Here is a 20,040-nt window from a genome sequence, read left to right on the forward strand (position 1 = left end):
ATTAGCATCCTTCCCCACTTTCTTATCAACAAAAATGTGTATTTTGTCTTTCATCCATTTTTCTATTGGATTATCGTTTTCTTTTTATATGTGGGAATTCTTTATATATTCTGGATGCAGTTTGGTTTTATATATTGCAAAATCTCTTCTACTCCATGGCTTGCTTTTTCACTCTAATGATGTCTTTCAATGAGCAGAAGTTTTTAATTTTAACATAGTCCAGTTTATCAACCTTTTCCTTTATACCTGGAGCTTTTTGTAAACTGCTTGGTTAAGAAGTCTGCCTATCCCAAGGTCATGAAGATTTTCTTCTAGGTTATCTTGTGGAAGCTTTAATGTTTTACCCTCCACATTTATACCTACAAACCATCTAGAATAATTTTGTGTGTGGTCAAAGATAGCGGTCAAGATTCCCACGTTCCGTGTGGCTTTACAGTTGACCCAGCACCATTTATTGAAAACACTATCCTCCCCACCCCTTCTCACTGGTGCCAATTTTGTCATAAATCATTTATCCAAATGTGTATGGATCTGTTTCTGAGCTCACTGACCTGTTTCATTCTAATATTCTTTTTTTTATTGAGTTATAGTCAATTTACAATGTAGTGTAAATTTTTGGTGTACAGCACAGTTTTTGTCATACATGAATATACATATACTTTCATATTCTCATTCTAATATTCTTTTATAATTTGTTTTCTCTCTCTGTTATTTTGTCTTTTCCTTTTCCTAATCTTGGGCATTCTCTCTCTCTCTCTCATCTTAAAACAAGTTGACAAGGTATTAGTGGCTTTGTAGTAGTTTCAAAGGAACAAGGTTTTGGTTTCATTTTTACTTTCTCTAATTATTTTCATATTTAACTAATTTTGGCTTTTATCTTTATTTGTGTCCCTCTTTCTTTGTTTTGTGGTCTTTTAGTTCTTTTCCTAATATCTTAAAACAAGCACTTCACAAAACACTACGTCCAGAAAGCCAATAAATAGCTCTTAGTAGACAGATACTGCCATTTAATTTTCCAAAGTGATTTCCCAAGTTGCTCTTCACCAGAAGTGTATGAGAGACCCAGAGCGCCATGTCCTCACCAACACAGGTTGTCGTGGAGTACTGTTGTGATTTTAATTTCTATTTCCTGGCGACTGAGGAGGCTGGGTATATTTTCACATAAGAAACATGTTGAGTGACAGAGCCAGACACAAAACAGTACATTCTGTATAAAAACCAGGCAGATGAATCTCTGCTATTAGAAGGCAGAATAATGGTTATCACCCTGGGAAGAGGGAGAGAGCGGCCATTAGGAGGGGGCATGAGGGGGCTTCTAGGGGATAGCAAAGTTCTAGTTCTTGGTGTGGGTGGTGGTTACATGGGATGAAGTTGTGATAATCCTTCAAACTGCACAATTATGATGTGTACATTTTAATGTATATATACCTTGCATTGGTGGTAGGGTTTTAATATTATCTGTGGTACACTGCTGAACTGAGTGAATGGTAACTTTTATCTATGTATTCACCCCTCCATGCTTCTATCCACTTGTCCATTCAAAAAGCACTAGAAGATGGACATTTAGGTTACTTTCATGTCTTGGCTATTATAAATAGGTGTAATGTATGTCATACTTCTACAATTCCTATACACTATATATGTAAATAAAATACTGACTGGTAAAGCAAATATTTTGGACTAACTTTTAAAGATATCAGCTCATACATTTTGGTACCTTCCTCACTAACGCTCAACTCCTCTTCCTTGCTTATAATTTACCCTATTCTTGATCTGATTTACCACCTTGAATTAAAAACCTAGTGTTTGCCCTTCACTCTAAATCTTGGTGCACAGCCCTTTGGTGGCCTGGGGCTAAATGGCTTAGTGTTAGAGCCCTTCTGGAGTTATCTTTTGCTTGTTAATGGCTTTGATCACCCTCGCAAGAATTTTCACATCGTCACAGCTTCCCTGTGACAGTCAACATTTTGCTACTTACACCTTTTCCTGTTGCATAGCCATAGCGACCTCAGGCACTTAGCTCAGTTCCTTGAATACAGAGGGTACTCTTTAAGTCTTTTTAAAAATTGTTTATTTTTTATTTTTATTGAAGTATAGTTGATTTACAATATTGTGTTAGTTTCAGGTGTACAGCAAAGTGACTCAGTTACACATATATATGTATATATCTCTATTCTTTATTTTTTATTCTTTTCCATTATAAATTATTACAAAATACTGAATACACTTCCCTGTGCTTCACAGTAGGTCCTTGTTGTTATCTGTTAATCCAATACTCCTAATTTATCCCCCCCCCAGTTTCCCTTTTGGTAACCATAAGTTTGTTTTCTATGTCTGTGAGTCTGTTTCTGTTTTGTAAATAAGTTCATTTGTACTATTTTTAAGATTCCACATAGAAGTGATATCATATATTTGTCTTTCTCTGTCTGACTTACTTCACTTAGTATAATAATCTCTAGATCCATCCGTGTTGCTGCAATGGCATTATTTTGCGGGGGAGGGTATAGCTCAGTGGTAGAATGCTTGCTTAGCATGCAAGAGGTCATGGGTTCAATCCCTAGTAGCTCCACTAAAATAAATAAATAAACCTGATTACCACCCCCCCAATTCAAATGGCATCATTTCATTCTTTTTATGTCTGAGTAGTACTCCATTGTCTGTGTGTATGTGTATTTATATATATATATATATATTCATACATATATAAATACACATACACCACATCTTTATCCATTGCCCCAATGTTCATAGTGGCACTATTTATAATAGCCAAGACATGGAAGTAACCTAAATGTCCATCTTTAAGTGCTTTTCAAATGGACAAGTGGACAGAAGCATGGAGGGGTGAATACATGGATAAAAGGTACTATTCACTCAGTTCAGCAGGGTACCACAAATAATATTAAAACCCTACCACCAATGCAAGGTTTTCTGCCTTCTTCCTATTTTACAAGGTGAAAGCTGATTATTTTGGATACAATGGGCTGTTTATTAGTTTAACACTATTTAGTTGGATTTTTCTCAATTGCTTCTGTTAAAAGGACAATAACCTGAGAGCATTATATTATCACACTTTAAATAAATTCAGTAAGATGTTAGCTGACTTCACACACAAGACAATGAAACAGCATTAGGTAGATGATGATGATATGTTTTGAATCCTTTCTGTGTGTGCCTCACTGTACTAAATAACTTTGCATATATTGTCTGGTTTACTACTCACAACAAACAGGAGATAAATATTACATTGTCCTGATTAGAAACTCGCCTGAGGTTGCACACACCTAGCAAGCAGGCATAGCTGTGGTTCAAGCCCTGGAAATGTGCTTCCAAACCCCGACTCTTACCCATCACCCCATACCAATGATAACATTTGTGCAGAGTTGTTGCAGAGAGGGGTGTTCTCTGGTTTGCCTTGCAGGCAATCTGCCTGAGGCCACAGCTTTTAAAGATGTAAAGATATTCATAAATACAGAAAAACATATGTCTTTGTAACTCTCCTGAGCCATCTATGTCACCTTCTCATAGCCACTCTACTCCTTACAAGTTCTAAATATGGACCTTACAAAACATAAAATACGTTGGAGGTGGATTATTTGGAAGGGAGGCTGAGCAGCCCCCATTAAGCCCCAGTTATAAGACAGCCTTGTGGGTGACCCTTTAAGAAGGAGGGAGATGCAGTGGAAAGGCCCCTGACTACTTAGCCCAGGCCCCATGCTGTCACTCACCCACTGGGTGCCTGTGAATAGCCCCGAGTGGCAGAAGCATTTAGGAATCAGACAGAGTGGTTCTAATCTCAGGTCTGACACTGTGTGTCCTTTGGGATATAACTTATTTAACTTTCCAGAATCTCACTGGTAAAATAGTCAGTGTCGCTGTGGGAATTAAATGAGAGGGCATTTGTAAAGTGCTGGACACACGTATGTGTAATAAACGGCTCTTTGTTACTTACGTTGATACCATCAGTGCCATTAATAATAACTTGCTACTACTAATACATTCATACATTCATACAGCACCTCCTAAAGCTTGTACAGTTTCCTGACCACACCAGGAAACTCCTCTGAAGTTAGGGAAGCCAGGGCAGGAAGCCACAGGACACTGCCTCCTAATTACGCTCCATCTTTTTGGTCCCTGGATAAATTGATCGATCAGGCATGTGCTTGTGGCATCAAAACAGGAGCAGTGAAGTCTTCTGGAAAGAATTTGATACATATTTTTAAATTACAGTCAGCTGAGAAAATAAACAGCTGTTGGCCTTTCTTACCCTTGTTTTATGGTTTTTAACTGTTTTTATTTTTACACGAAGTGGGGACACTTTTTTAGTGGACAGGCTCTGCATATCTCAGTCTGGCTGTGGGTATGAGTGAAAAGCAGTAGAAAAAATAAGGCTCAGCACGAACTTAGACAAGATTGAATTTGATAGTGGCTCCACTACTTGCTAGATCCAGGGCTTTGGGCAAGCCATCTAATACCACAGAGCCTCTTTCTCCTCATTCATCAAGTGGGTTATTATCAGCATCCCTATTTTAATAGATGAAAAAAATTACAGAACAGAAAAGTCCAAAAACTTGCCGGAGGCCCCATATCCAGGGAGTGTCAGAGCTGGGACTGGAACCCAGACAGCCTGATACCTGTTCTCAGACCCCGTGCTCTGCTGCTGCCTCCCTTCCTTGTTCCTTTATCTAGCCCGGCCCAGCATCCTTTCTAATGTCTTCTCACAGGAGCAGCTCTTAAACCCCAACCCTGCCCTCTTTGGCAAGAGTGCCACTCGCAGGGGCCACCCCGGGTTCCACTGGTGCATGCTTAAGCTTGTGTGTTTCCACCTTTAAGCCACGTGCTCTGGTGCCCATCTGGGCAGCTGGGTCCAGCGGATGCTGGGGATGCTCTCTGTGCTACTGGCATCTACAGAGCTCGTCTCACTGAGTCATTTCAGAGAAAGCTCATTTTCCAAGATCTCTCCTGTGGTGCTGGGCACCCCAGAATCATAATTTCTGTAAAGAATCCTTGCCTTGTGTTACTTACCACCCCACTTTCCAAGAGATTTCTGCTCCTGCTGGAAAGGGCAACTGAATAGTGCCCACTGAGTGTGAGAACAGAATAGCCCCGATTTCAGCCTGTTCCACTCTGACACTTTTCCCGTGCAGACCAGAGCTGTGATGGTAATTAGCTCTCATGAGCTGGAGAATTCATTTTTGGTAAGCGGCTGGGGCTTCTAACTTTGGAGGTTTGATGGAATCTTAGATGCCAATGGAATCCTTAAAACCCGTGCCTGTTTAAATGAACAGAACTCTGCATCAGTAGATAGCTGCCTCTAACCAGCAACTTGAGCCCTTCTACCCTCAATAAACCACAGGAGAGCCCCTGGTAGTGAAGAGGCCTGGAGAATCACATCAGGCCAGACTGTGTTTCCTAGAACATAGTCCTTAAGCGATATTTGTTCGCAAGTTTGAATACAGATTTCTTTGGGAGAGAAGCAATACCTATATGCTGTTGCTTACAACTTAAATCTCATTTGATCACTTTTAACCATAATTTATTCTCCCAACAAATGAGGATCTACTGATTGCTTTCTGGGTACAAAGCAAGGGCTAGGTCTTCTTGGTTTTTTAAGTTCTCGCTGGCTTTTATTCCTCTCGATTTGCTACAAGGAGCGGGGATTTCATCAACATGTACTCATTCCATCTGCCACAGCCTTAATGCAACTTGAAATGAGCTGAAGCCTGCTGTGGGTCCCCGGGGCACTCCACAGCTGCCTGCTCTTAATCATTAAGTTTTCTAAGATATTTGAACAAATTCTCCACCTGTGGGCTCAAGGCCAACACATTAAATTTAATTCGGTAACACAATTACCGAACTAAGAAATGCCATTATCATTTCATTCTCTCCATAAACTGTGCTCATCAGGTATTTTTTTCTGAAAAGTAATTTTTCAATTCAACTTTAATGGAACTTTATGAACTAGAATCAAATTTACCCTTGCTCTAACAGCTACATTTGCTCCGTGATTTTATTGAGAATTGTGGTGTTTTCTCATTGCTTTCTTTTTCACTGGCTCATATTTCCCCCAAATTTAGGTGGGGTAGTCCTGCCAAGTGTGCCTTGTTCTTACAGTCATTTGGGGTAGAATCATTTATTCATTCACTCAACAGATACTCTTTTTCTCTGTAGAAATCTAGCACTAGGCACTTGCCTTAGTCTGCTCTGACTGCCATAATAAAATACTCTACCCTGGGGAGCTTAAACGTGGACATTTGTTTTCTCACAGTCTGGGAGCTGAGACGTGCCCCCAGGCTCCAGATGGCCCCGTCTCCACAGCTTCCATCAGACGGCCTCCGGCCTGTTGAAGCACAGTGCTGAGTGACGCTGTGGTCTGGGCTGGAGGAGCTAAGAGGTCTGGCAGCCTGCCTTCATTTTCTCTCATTGTTCTGTCCCCGTCAGCTTTTCTGTACCAAGCTGGCGGTATATAATCCTGTCTCCATCCCTGGCTTCTCTAGAGGCAGGTGTTAGAATCCACGAGTCATACATATGATCTCCTTATCAAGGGGTTGTTCAGGCTCGCCCTGAGCGCTCTCTTCAGAATGGCTTTCTCAGTTTTTGCAATGTGGACGGGCTGAGAATCTTCCAAATCTTCAAGTTCTGGTTCCTTTTTGCTTAACAATCCCATCTTCAATTCATCTCCCTTCTTTCCCGTATTTTGCTATAAGCGGTCAGGAGTAACCAAGCCTCTCTTTCAACACTTTGTGTAGAAATCTTCTCAGCTAAATATCCTGTTCCATCACTCGCACGTTCAACCTTCCACAAAACACTAGACAACAGTTCGGCCAGGTTCTGTGCCACTTTATAACAAGGATTGCTTTTCCTCTAGTTTCCAATAACATATTCCTTATTTCCCATCTGGGATCTCACCAGAATTGCCCTTAACACCTGCATTTCTAGCATGCACCTCAAAACTCCTCCAGCCTCTAACCATCACTCGGTTCCAACGCTTCCTCCACATGCTCAGGCACTTATTACAGCAGTACCCACCGCACTTCTTAGTAACAAAATTTGTATCAGTCAGGGTTCTCTAGAAAGACAGAACCAATAGGGGGTGTGTGTGTGTGTGTAAGGAGGGAAGAGGAGAGCAGGGGAGAGAAAAAAAGAAGGAGAAGGGGAGAAAGAGAGAAAGAGAGATGGAGATGGGGTTTAGAAAAAATTGATTCACACGATTATGGAGGCTGAGAAGTCCCCAAGATTTGCAGTCAGGAAGCTGGAGACCCGGAGAGTTTAGGTTCAGTCTGAGTCCAAAGGCTTGAGAACCAGGAGAGCCAATGGTGTAGTTCCAGCCCGAAAGTTGGCAGACTCAAGACTTAAGAAGAAACGATGTTTCAGGTCAAGTCTGAAGGCAGGAAAAGACTGATGTCCCAGCTCAAGGGCAGCACAAGTTTCCTCTTGCTCAGCCTTTTTGTTTGATTTAGGTCTTCAGTTGATTGGATGAGGCCCACCCACACTAAGAAGGGTGATCTGCTTTACTGATTCAAATATTAATCTCCTTCAGAAACATCCTCACAGACACACCCACAATGTGTGACCAAATGTCTGGGCACCCCGTGACCCAGTCAAGTTGACTTATAAAATTAACCATCAAAGTGTCATAGGACTTACAAATATGATTAAGACAGTTTTGCCCTTGAAAAGCTTACAAAGTCGTGCCAGAGATAGATTAGAGACAAGGTAGAGAGAGACAGTTGCTAAAATAAAGGCAAAGAACAGTGTTCAGGAAGAGTAGAGAGAGAATCTGTTGATTTTGTCTTGGCAGATCTGTAGGTGCGGCCACGTGAATAGCCTTGACTACAAGTTTGGATAACTGGTGATAAAGGAGAGGAGGGAAGTACACTTTGTAGGTGCAAGATGAACAGGGGTGTGTGTGCAGATGCATAGTGTAATTATAACCAGCACTAGCCTGGGAGGTCTTGGACATCAGTCTGTCAAGTAAAAGATCATTAAAAAGCAAATTAAATCTTTGAAGTGGTGTTGAAGAAAATGCCAAGGCAGGGGATGAGGTGTGTGGCACAGCTAAACGTCTATGATCCTCTTTCATAATTTCTCCCCCAGATCTCCCACGTGAGTGACCATGCATGGCAGCTACTCCAAAGGCTCTCTTCTCCCACACCCGAAAGCCCCCGAAACATCCTCCCAGCCCAGCCTATACACGTGTTCCTGTGTAACAGGAGGACTGCCTCCTCCTTTTTACCTATAATTTTTCTTCCATCAGTAGCTCTTTGTTCTTTATAAATTCAACTAGCTTAGCTTCTCCAGTTCTGTCCCTCATCCATTGCCTCCATCTACTTTATACAGGCCTAGGAGCTAATCAGACAATTCCAAGTGTGCTTTGCTTGTGTATTTTTCCATTGAAAGCAGCAAATCAACAAGTCACTTGATATGCATCCTATGAAAGGATGTAGTGGGAAATGAGGCTGGAAGGTAGCAATAAGGGCTAACAGCTATGGGTGTCTCCTGTGTGCCACGCAGTATTGAACTTTAAAGGCCATGCTGGTTAGTCTGAAGTTTACTCCACCGCCCTTGAAAGCCATGGAAGATGAGTGATCAGAAAACTGACACGTTCAGATTGTGCTTTAAGGTCTACCGGTAAGATTAATGCACGTAAAACAGATGAGAGGCAGGAATACTGATAAGGAAGCTGAGAAGTCCAACTGAGCGAGAAGTGCTCAGCACCCATCATGTTGGACTTTTTTGCTGTAATAAAGAGAGGTTTGTGCAGACCATTTTAATATAAGGTGTTTGTTTAAAGGATACTCAGAGATTGGGACAGGAACTAGACCTGAAAACCTGCAGGATGGGGGTGGGGGACTCCCTTCATCTCTTCCTCTCATGGCATCTCCCTCATGTTTCTTTGGTTCTGCTCCACTCTCCTCTTGGGCTCAAAGACCCATCCTCTCCTTTAGCTTTACATCCAAACCACAGAAGGAGGCTCTCAAGAATATCCAGTTAATTACATCACCCCTCGAGCATCTTCAGTCAACAGTCTCCCCTACAGAAAGGAGAGCTGGTCAGTCTTTTACAGACTGAGTGGGCTACCAGCTGGACAAGTGGGAAAGCGGCAGTGGACATGGCAGTCATCATAATTAATACTTCTATTTGTGATTTGTTTGGAGAAGAGGGTGTGACTTCTATCTTAGGCCAAAAATCAATTTAATTAAGTACTGTTCTTCATTATGCCACAGCTAGCGCTCTAACCTTGACCAAGTCACTTCTGTTCTCTCTGCCTTAGTTTCTTCATCATTCAAATGGAGATAAAGTAACAGCACTTTAGCACTTAGCATTCTTCAGAATTATCAGCCACATTACTTAACGTAAGATTTCACTCCTGTGCCACTTCCGGTTAACTAAGAATCACAATACCTCACACGTATAATTACAGTTTGCAAAGCAAGTTCACATCCATGTGATCTGATCCTCACAAGAGCTCTTTAAGGTAGGTAAGACAGATATCCTTACCTCCATTTTTCTGAGATCCTGAGACTTCTTCAAGGTCACATAGCTCTTAAGTGACAGAGCCAGGATTTGAATTCTCATCTTGAAACCCTAAGTCCAACACGTCCTCCTCTTGTTGGGTCTCAGCATTTTGGTTGCTTGGTCTCAAAAAGCTATGGTGTAGTTTTTTATTTGCTATGGGCAGATCTGCAGTAGGTATCAAAACTCTTGTCTTCATGCTCTTTCTATTCCTCGTCTGTCCCCTTTTTTTTTATACCTCTCCTGTTTCGTGTATTTCTAATTTATTACAGAAGCCCCTGTTTGGCTTTTCAGTAACTAAGGATTTGGTTGTTGATTTTCCAAAGCTGCCTTGGCATTAACCCTTTGTTCCTGAATTGTAGGAAGACACTCCATCACAGTCACCACTAGCACCTCAGCGGGGAACCTCGGGGAGGATGGAATCCTGAGCTGCACTTTTGAACCTGACATCAAGCTTTCTGATATCGTGATACAGTGGCTGAAGGAAGGTGTTATGGGTTTGGTTCATGAGTTCAAAGAAGGCAAAGATGACCTGTCAGACCAGGACGAAATGTTCAGAGGCCGGACAGCAGTGTTTTCTGATCAAGTGATAGTTGGCAATGCCTCTCTGAGGCTGAAAAATGTGCAACTCACAGATGCCGGCACCTATAAATGTTACATCATCACTTCTAAAGGCAAGGGGAATGCTAACCTCGAGTATAAAACTGGAGGTAAGTTACTTTTGAAGAGAGGGAAAGAAGGTGCCAGAAGATATTTGAGACTGAAGAGCATGACTTGCTGATAAAATGTCTTATTATGCCCATGAGTGACTAATAGCAGACAAAGACCACCCGAATTCTGCTAGCAGCCATCCTTGCTGTCCAAGACCCACACCAACTCCAAAAGTAACCCACTATAACATTGGGTCTTAAAATCTTTTATTCTGGACTCAACTTCTTCTAAATTTTCACATACATTCCCTGAAATATTTTGCCAAAAATATTTTACCTATACTTTTTTTCTCCATCAGTAGCTCTCTTCTTTCTCTTTCATGGTAGTGAGAGAAGCCAATAACCTGGCCTGAGACCTTTCTGTGCTAAGTAGGCCTGAACCCAAGTCTGAAATCAGTACCTCCAGGGACTCATGACACTAGAACCCATTAGAGGATTGGTTCTGACTGACCAACGTAACTGACCAAAACAATACTGTCCTGGGGGAGGAGGGTGTAGCTCAGTGGTAGAGCACATGCTTAGCATGCACGAGGTCCTGGGTTCAATCCCCAGTACCTCCTCTAAAAATAAATAACCTAATTATCTCCCCCGCTTAGAAAAAACAAAAACAAAAAAACCCAATATTGTCCTGTAAATTCACTAATCCTCCTCCAATGATATCCATGCTTCCTTACCAACTAAATTTAACATATGTTTTCTGAATTTACGTACAAAGGACTCAAGAGAGAGATACTGTAAGGAGTGAAAAATGATTAAGGAAACAAAGATGATTGTCCCTCCTTCTGTAGAGCTCACAGTGTAGAGATTATAGGGTAGAGGGGTCAGGGCAGAGATAAGAAATATATGTAAATATCTATAATAATTGGTAAAGTGCATTAAATGCTTTAAAAGAAATGTAAATAGAATGATTTGGGGATTCAGAGGAAACGAGAGATCACATCCAAATACACGGGGAGGAAAGGATAGGAAAGCCCTCATGGAGAGAATCCGACATTTGAGAGGAGCCTTGAAGGACAGGCAGAAGGCATCCGGAGCCCTCCTCGCCTAAGCTAGTCAGCACAGGCCTTTCTTGGACCCTTATGACGTGTGTAGGTAATGATTTGAAGCACAGATCTAGAGTCAGACCTGGGCACGTACAGTGGCCTCGGCGAGGCAACCTCACCAAGTCTCAGCTTTTTCATCTTAAAACAAGGATTAACAGAGTCATGTCAAAGGGACACTGGAGCCACTTGATAGGGTTTCCAATGGCAAAGCTGAGACAATTTAAGCAATAAAATAAACAATACAGTGTTAAATTATAACTCCAAGTATAAAATGAACACACGAGTCCGTACTTATAGAAATAAGAGGGAGATGAAACAAATCTTCTTTACAGATGAATTTCAAATAATTCGCATTTAGCTCTCTCCCCCTCGATGTGGAGCCTAGACCTCTTCCACCCCTACAATTAGGGCATGTTAGACTCAGTGAGGTCTGGCTTCCAAAGAAACCCGGCAAACACTGCCTCAGCCAGGTGACCAAGGTTAACATCCTCAGTGCTAAGTCATGTTGATAGCATGCACTGTCTGATGGGGTAGGATGAGAAGGACACTTAACTTCTATAGTTTGTCTCTCCAAAACCCAAAACCTCAGTCTAATTAGAGGAAAACATCAGACAAATTCCAGTGGCAGGGCATCCCACAAAACACCTGACCAGTTCCCCTCAAAACTGTCAAGACCACGAAAAACGTGGAAAGATTGAGAAACTGTCACAGACCAGAGGACCTTAAAAAGACATGACAAATAAATGTAATCTGGTATTCTGGATGGGATCCTGGGATAGAAAATGGACATTAGTAGGGAAACTGGTAAAATCCAAATAAAGTCCAGAGCTGAGTTAATAGTAATATGTCAATAATAGTTTCTCAGTTTGGGCAAATGTGTCATGGTTATCCAAGATGTGAACACTGGGGGGAACTGGGCGAGGAGGACACAAGGGCTCTGTCCTGTGTGACTTTCCTGTCAGTCTCAAATTATCCCAAAATTAAAAGCTTGTTTTTTTTTAAATGGGCACAATAAGAGACATCCCTAGGACTGTTGTGAGGAACAAATGAAATAATGTCTGGAATTTGGTCCCCAGCACAGAGCACACCCTCAGCAGATGGAGGTTCCTCGTCACGTCATGTCATGTCAGTTTCCCACATCCTCTCCCAGGAGCGTGTCCCTTGCCTGTTCCAAGGGTGTGAATCCCGTCTCCCCTGCTAGGCGGCAGGCGCTTTAAGGGCACAGCTTAAGGCCTTCCTTCCATCACTCACTCGGCACTAGCACAGTCCTGGGCAAAGAAGGATGCTAAATAAATTAATCATTAAATCTTGCCATTTTGGCATCATAAACATTTTACAGGCCAAAGTCCAGGCCTCCATATTTTCTACAAGTGTCTCTCTGCCTAGATTGATGGGGAAGTTCGTCTTAATTTCAAAATGCAGTTGCTTGCACCCCCAGTGAGGAGAATCATCTTAGAAGAAAACAAATGCCTGTCTCTCTCCGTGGATACCAGGGCTGGCGGTCTCTTTCAAAGCGAACTCCAAGTCCCCAGGCTGACAGGGCCTGTGTGTGGAATTTCTGTGGGTGACAGGTGAATGCTGTTTGTTCCCTCCTTCTCCCTCCGCACCCTAACCTTACCCTCCAGGCAGAAATATACATAAAATTCAGGAGGCTTCATAGGTGCCTGGGAAAATACCCAACTTCCCTAATGGATAATCTTTTGGGGTAGGGGGGTCACTTGAACTCCTCTTACTCTGAGAAATCTATTTGTTGAAACAGCTATACCGTGAACTTTAGGTCCTTGGAGTTTGTGATATTGGCCAAAGTGTTGTGATGGATGACAATACTATGAGCAAACCATTTTTTGCACCTACAGTACAATGGGTCCTACACAGACAGCCCACTGGGAAAGCACTGAGTCACTCCACTGTGTTTTGTTTTTAAGACCTAGCACTTCAAAGGCTATATTGTCTTATCTGTCTGACCTTGACATCTGTCCTTTTTGACCCTCAACCCTGCAGCCTTCAGCATCCCAGAAATGAACGTAGACTATAATGCCAGCTCCGAGAGCTTACGATGTGAGGCTCCCCGATGGTTTCCCCAACCTACAGTGATCTGGGCATCCCAAGTTGACCAGGGAGCCAACTTCTCTGAAGTCTCCAACACCAGCTTTGAACTGAACTCTGAGAACGTGACCATGAAGGTTGTGTCCGTGCTCTACAACGTCACAATCAACAACACATATTCCTGCATGATTGAAAACGACATTGCCAAAGCCACAGGGGATATCAAAGTGACAGGTGGGTTCCTTCACACTTGTGGTATGTGTTTATTGGGGTAAGAATCAAATGTAAATTAAAAATGGAATTTCTTCAGCAGATACATTATGTACCAGGGCACAGAAAGTGTCACTGAAATCTTGATCACAATTCCAGTTGGGATTGCATCATGTAAGGAAAAAACTAACACAAAACAGCGTTTATGGCATATAGGTCAAAGGTGGCCATTAGTTTTCATCTTACATGCCCTCTTACTGCCTGGAGAACAGTGTTTAGGATTCTGAGGCCCTGTCTAACTCAGCAGGACTACTTTAGGAAAGCAGTGGAGAAGCGACGATTATCTGACATCTCTGATAGATTCCTCTGGTGATCTACACCTAAAGTTCCCCAGGACTGGTTTGGTTCTAGCCTGCCTTTGAGAAGGCTTTTGATTCAAAGACTAAAGGTCTGCCGTAATCTTATTCAGTCCTTCTGGGACTGGCTCATGATCCCTCTAGTACTGGCTCAAGATTAATCTGAAAGTTTCTAGATTGAGCTGGCCTCCCAGGCTGAGAAGTCCAGGAGCCGGAAAGGCCCAGCACCCTTGTCTCCCTTCAGTGCTTTAGTATATTACAAAACCTAGGGCTGAGCTAGTGTCAAGGAAATGCATAGATTGAATTATGAATTTTAAGACCATCCCTCTTTGGGTTAAACTGAATTCAAGCTGTAGGGAAAGGAGTATGTCGGAAGAACTACTGTCTTATATTAAGCCTGGTACCAAGCAGAGTATCTTGCATTGCATATTTTAAGTGCCCTATAAATGTTTGCTGAATTTAACTGAATAAAGAATATTTTCATCAGCTAGCTTTAAATTTAAAATTATATATATGAAAGGCAACCTATGGAATGGGAGAAAATATTTGCAAATCATATATGTATAAGTGATTAATACCCAGAATACATAAAGAACTTCAATAATTCAACAACAAAAAGTCAAATAACCTGATTTAAAAATGGGCAAAGAAAAAAAATGGGCAAAGGAATTGAATAGACATTTCTCCAAAGAAAATATACAAATGGCCAACAAGCATATGGAAAGATGCTCAACATCCTTAATCATCAGAGAGATGTAAATGGAAACTACAGTATCATCTCATACCCATTAGAATGCTACTAGGAAAAAAACAAACAGAAAATAACAAGTGTTGGTGAGGATGAGGATGAGAAGAAACTAGAACCTTTGTGCATATTGGTGAGATTGTAAAATGGTGCAACCACAATGGAAAAAAGTATGGGAGCTTCCTCAAAAAATTTAGAAATAGAACTACCATTTGATCCAACAGTCCCATTTCTATGCATATGTCTACAAGAACTGAAAGCAGTGTCTCAAAGATTTATTAGCACACCCATGTTCATAGCAGCAGCATTTACAATAGCCAAGAGGAAGGAGCAGCCCCAATGTCCATCAACAGATGACTAGATAAACAAAATGTGGTATATACATACAATGGAATAGTATTCTGTCTTTAAAAAGGAAGGAAATCCTTTGGCATGCTACAACATGGATGAATTCTCGGGATATTGTGCTAAGTGAAATAAGCCAGTCATAGAAAGACAAATAGTGTTTGATTCTACTTACATAAGGTGTCTAAAGTAGTCAAGTTCTAGAAACAGAAAGCAGAATGCTGGTTACCAGGAGCTAGGGGTAAGGGGAAAGATGAGGAGTTGTTTGATGGGTATAGAGTTTCAGATCTGCAAAATTAAAACATTTTGAAGATCTGCTTCACTAGAATGTGAATATACTTAACACTACCGAACCGTATACTTTAAAAAGGCTAAGATAGTAAATTCTATATTATGTGCTGTTTTACTACAATAAAAAAGTAATTTAAAAATTGTATATACAAGAAAGAGAAGAGTTGTTCGACTATCCTGTGGAACAACTTGGTGATTGTACCAGCTGGAACATTTTTAGTTACTTAGAAAACAAAACCAACTCAAATAAGCCTAGACTAAAACTGGGAATTTATTAAAAGGGTATTAGGAGGTCTCATAAAACCAAGGACAGGAAGTGCAATAAGGCTTCAAGAACAGCTGGAACCGAGAACTTAAAGTCCATTGGGATTCTAATTTCTACTTTAGTCTCTTTGCTCTCTAATTGACTCACTCTTGTTTCAGAATATGGGGCAGAATATGGTTGCCAAGAGCACCTACCTTTAAAAGTCTCCTTCACTCAAGGGTTACTAGACTGAAGCTTAATTCCTCAGTCCTATTCAATTTTTCCAGAAAGGCTCTACTTGGGTCAGCTGCCCACACTTAGACTAGTGAGGCAGTACCCGATGGAAGGCCTTCCCAGAAGAGAAGGGGGAAATGAAGCATCAGGTATTTAAAATAAAGAGTGTTAACAACAGTATCTCAGTTAAAAGCTCCAAACTGTATAACTAATGCCTTCTAACAGAAGTGGCAATAACTGAACAAACCACAGAACTTGAGCTCAACTTTTATGCAGTAAACAGGTTCTTTTTCCATACATGCTTACTGAATACATCAGAACATGTGTTCATGTGCAGCACTAGGATTATATACAACTTTTAGTAACATGATGTAGCTCAAAATTAAGATAAAATAACATAATTCCTTCTTGTCATGCACAAAGTAAGTTTCTGAACAACTAAATGAAGCCATGGGGTTTACAGCCTGTGTTCTCTGAGTATACTGTAATTTGGGTCATTCATTCAACAAGTATCTATTGAGTGCCAAATACATGCAAAGCAATTTTTAAGTCCCATGAAATACTAAGATGAATAGTACAATTGTCATAAGAGAAGTTAACCACAGTGTGAATATGTTACCTAGAGGAACAAGTCATTAATTATGACTAGTGGCTCACTAGGTAAGAAAGAGTTCAAGCTGAGCTTTGAAGAAAAGGAAGGAAGGGTTTTGATAGAACAGAAAGGCATGAAATCACGATCCAATGTCAACGGCCAGGGGAGAATGATGAGGGCCGTAACCAGGGCAGTGACAATGGGAAGGAGAGGAGGAAGAATCAAACGTTAATGAAGAAAATAATCTACAGAACTTGGTGACAAAAATGTGAAGGACAAGAAGGAACAAGTCAAAATGGGTCTGATATTTCTACCCAGGTTGCTTAGGAGGTTAGTAATGCTACCAACAAAAAACATGAAAATATCAGAAAAGCAACGTGTTTGGGAAAAAGGTGAAGAGTTTAGAGATGTTGAGTTGAAAATGCCCCTGTGTACAAAGGTGGGGCTGTCCGATGCTTAGCACATTACTTAGCACAAGTTTGGGGAGAATGCTTCATCCCTGCTCCACATATTTCCTTCTACGAGAAGAGATCCCCACCAATGTAACCCTTCTAGCCTCTCTCTTCTCCCCTCTTTCATTCTTCCCCAGAGGAGGAGGAGTTAATTTATGTGACGTGAGTTTATTAGAAGTTGGGCGTAAGTAGCTCAGTTCAGAAGTATGCATTCTACTCTGCTCCTCGCAGCCATCAGTTGTCAGGGCAGAATCTGCCCTCGCGGAAGGAGGCCTGCCCCAGTCCTGTGCTGCCTGTCACTGGGGAAGTCCGGGCTGCAGCCCACTTCCCTGCAGACCAGGCGTAATCCTTAATCATCAGATTTATCAGTAACAGAGATGGTATTTCAGCCTTCCAGTTGCCTCTTTTTTTTTTTTTTTTTTTGGTCTTACTCTTTAATTGGTTCAAAACTCAGCTGGAGAGAGAGTATTTATTGGACTCCTTTGAATCCAAAGAATAGGTGCTCAAGAATATTTGCTGAATAATTATACTTTTAACTGGCATACAGTAGCAACTGTAAATCCAGATGTGAAACTCAGAATTCAGGCCAAGGAGGTGGACTTGGAAATGATCAGCCTAATAGGAGCAATGTTTATGAGGCTTGAGTGGGGTTACTGTTGTTTTTAGAGCTAACACTCACCCGGTGCTTACTATGGTGCTAGGCACTCTTCTAACTGCTTTGCATGTATTAACTCATCAATCCTCATAAAAACCTTATGAAACAGATCATTACTATTTTAGCCCTGTTTTATAGATGAAGAAACTGAGGCACAAACAGATTGAGTAACTTGCCTAAACTTGCCTGAAGTCACACAGTAAGTGTCAGAGCTGAAATGGACTAAATGACATTGGACTGTCTAAGGAGAAAACAGAGTAAAGAGTAATTTAATTTCTTCTGCCTTTCTCTACTTCAAAGTGAGAACAGTACTTTCTCATTACTTTGCAGTGGTGTGATGAAAGCAGATGGCACAGAACCTGTAAAGGTCACTGCCTAGAGGGAAAAATGTGCTCGAAACTAAGGACTGGCCACAGCTGTTTGTCTAGCCTATCCTTTATTTGGTAACCGAGAGCAATCTGTTTCTTGGCATGGTTTGCCGTTTGGCTGAGTGCTCACTGGTCTGGACTGCAGAATGGAACTGCTTTGAAGAAAAGGAAAGCTCTGCTGTTAAGCCAGTTGCAAAAAAGGTGAAGAATGGGGTACAAAATTGCCCCCAAATTAGGGTACAAGTTATATTAGGAACAATTTATTCTGTTTTAGAGGTACTTTTCTTGCTAACCAGCCATGTGAAGAACACATCGGATTTTCCTCTATGACCCTGAACATTTTTCTTTCCCTTTACAGACTCTGAGATTAAAAGGCGAAGTCACCTACAGCTGCTGAACTCAAAGGCTTCCCTCTGTGTCTCTTCTTTTGGTGCCATCAGCTGGGTACTCTTGCCTCTCTGCCCTTACCTGATGCTAAAATAATGTACACTGGCTGTACAGAAACATGCAAAGTCACTGGCACAACAGGTGAGGTGAATCACGAGTGGTGTGGGGGATCCACTGTGTGTGTGTGCTTGTGTTCCTAACAAGAACCAAGCAGCCCCCAGCATCAGCCTCAGGGAGAAACATTTCATAATGCCAGGGCAGTAGGCATTATTTCCACTAGTATTGCGGAAGGTAAGCAATTGTTAACAGAGTACAGACCGCACTGACCCGCTTACAGGAAAAACAGCTCTATACAATTCAAGTATTTGTGTAAATTCAAATGCCTTTTCATTTATTGAGTCATCCATGAAGGTAAACATACCTCACTGAGGAGAAAGCCGTTTGGCCCTGACTCGTTACTCTGATCTCACGACAAAGCATCACTACATGAGCAAAATCCCTCCCAGTCCCCCCTGCTGGCTGGGACCTGACAAAGCCCTCTTGCTGAGACTTCTCTCCTGCTTCAGTCCTCTGGCTCTAATTTTCATCTTCCTTTGTTACCAGGTATTTCTTGATTTCTTCAGTGACCCATTGGCTGTTCAGTAGCATATGGTTTAGCCTCCACATGTTTGTGTTTTTGCAGTTTCTACCTTGTAGTTGATTTCTAGTTTCACAGCACTGTGGCTGGAAAAGACACTTCATATGATTTTAATTTTCTTAAATTTGCCAAGGCTTGTTTTGCAGCTTAGTATGTGATCTATCCTAGAGAATGTTCCATGTGCACTTGAAAAGAATGTGTGTTCTGTTGCTTTGGGATGGAATGTTCTATAAATAACAATTAATCCATCTGGTCTAGTGTGTCATTTAAGGCTAGTGTTTCCGTATTGATTTTCTGTCTGGATGATCTGTCCATAGATGGAAGTGGGCTGTTAAAGTCCCTTACTATTATCACTGTCAACTTCTCCCTTTATGTCTGTTAACATTTACTATGTATTTGGGTGCTCCTATGTTGGGTACTTATATGTTTGTTGTATCTTCTTCTTGAATTGACCCTTTGATCATAAAGTTCTTCTCTGTCTCTTATAACAGTCTTTATTTTAAAGGCTATTTTGTCTGATATAAATATTCCTATATCCTGGCTTTCTTTTGATTTCCATTTGCATGAAATACCTTTTACCATCCCCTCGCTTTCAGTCTGTATGTGTCTTTAGACCTGAAATAAGTCTCTTGTAGGCAGCATATGTATGGGTCCTGTTTTTGTATCAATTCAGCACCAGTTTTTATTTCTTTCTTTTGACTGGAGCATTTAGTCCATTTACATTTAAAGTAATTGTTAATATGTGTGTTCTTATTGCCACTTTGTTAATAGTTTGGGGGTTGTTTTGTAGGTCTTTTTTGTCCTGTTGTTCTCTTGTGATTTGATGACCATCTTTAGTGTTATGTTTGAATTCCTTTTTCTTTTGTGTGTATCTAATATGGGTTTTTGGTTTGTCATTACCATGAGATATTTATATAGCAATCCATATATATATACATATACATATTTATAATTAAGTTTCTAATCCCTTAATTTCAAATGCATTTTCACAACCTTGCATTTGTACTCTCCTCCCCTTGCAATTACTGTTTTTGATATCATATTTTACACCTAATTATTTTGTGTGTCTCTTAACTGTTTGTTGAGGATACAGATGATTTTACTTTTGTCTTTTAGCCTTCCTACTACTAGTTTTGTGTGTGAGATGATTCCCTACCTTTATGCCTGCCTTTACCTGTGAGCTTTTTTCCTTTCATAATGTTCATGTTC

The 20,040-nt window shown here is 41.1% G+C and overlaps 1 protein-coding gene and 1 long non-coding RNA gene across 5 annotated transcripts in view; one reads left to right on the forward strand and one right to left on the reverse strand.

Moving 5' to 3' along the window:
* VTCN1 (V-set domain containing T cell activation inhibitor 1) overlaps positions 1-20,040 on the forward strand; it is a 67,725-nt gene that overhangs the window by 45,184 nt on the left and 2,501 nt on the right. The window contains exons 3-5 of the mRNA XM_015247478.3: positions 9,879-10,226; positions 13,271-13,549; positions 18,166-18,335. Of these exons, the coding sequence (XP_015102964.2) occupies positions 9,879-10,226; positions 13,271-13,549; positions 18,166-18,290 (752 nt within the window). The 3' untranslated portion in view covers positions 18,291-18,335. The remainder of the gene's footprint in view (positions 1-9,878; positions 10,227-13,270; positions 13,550-18,165; positions 18,336-20,040) is intronic.
* Positions 1-20,040, reverse strand: part of LOC107034480 (uncharacterized) — a 49,177-nt gene that overhangs the window by 4,300 nt on the left and 24,837 nt on the right. The window lies entirely within an intron of this gene.

The sequence above is a fragment of the Vicugna pacos genome, chromosome 9 (genome assembly GCF_048564905.1).
Source record: "Vicugna pacos chromosome 9, VicPac4, whole genome shotgun sequence".
Lineage (NCBI taxonomy): Eukaryota > Metazoa > Chordata > Mammalia > Artiodactyla > Camelidae > Vicugna > Vicugna pacos.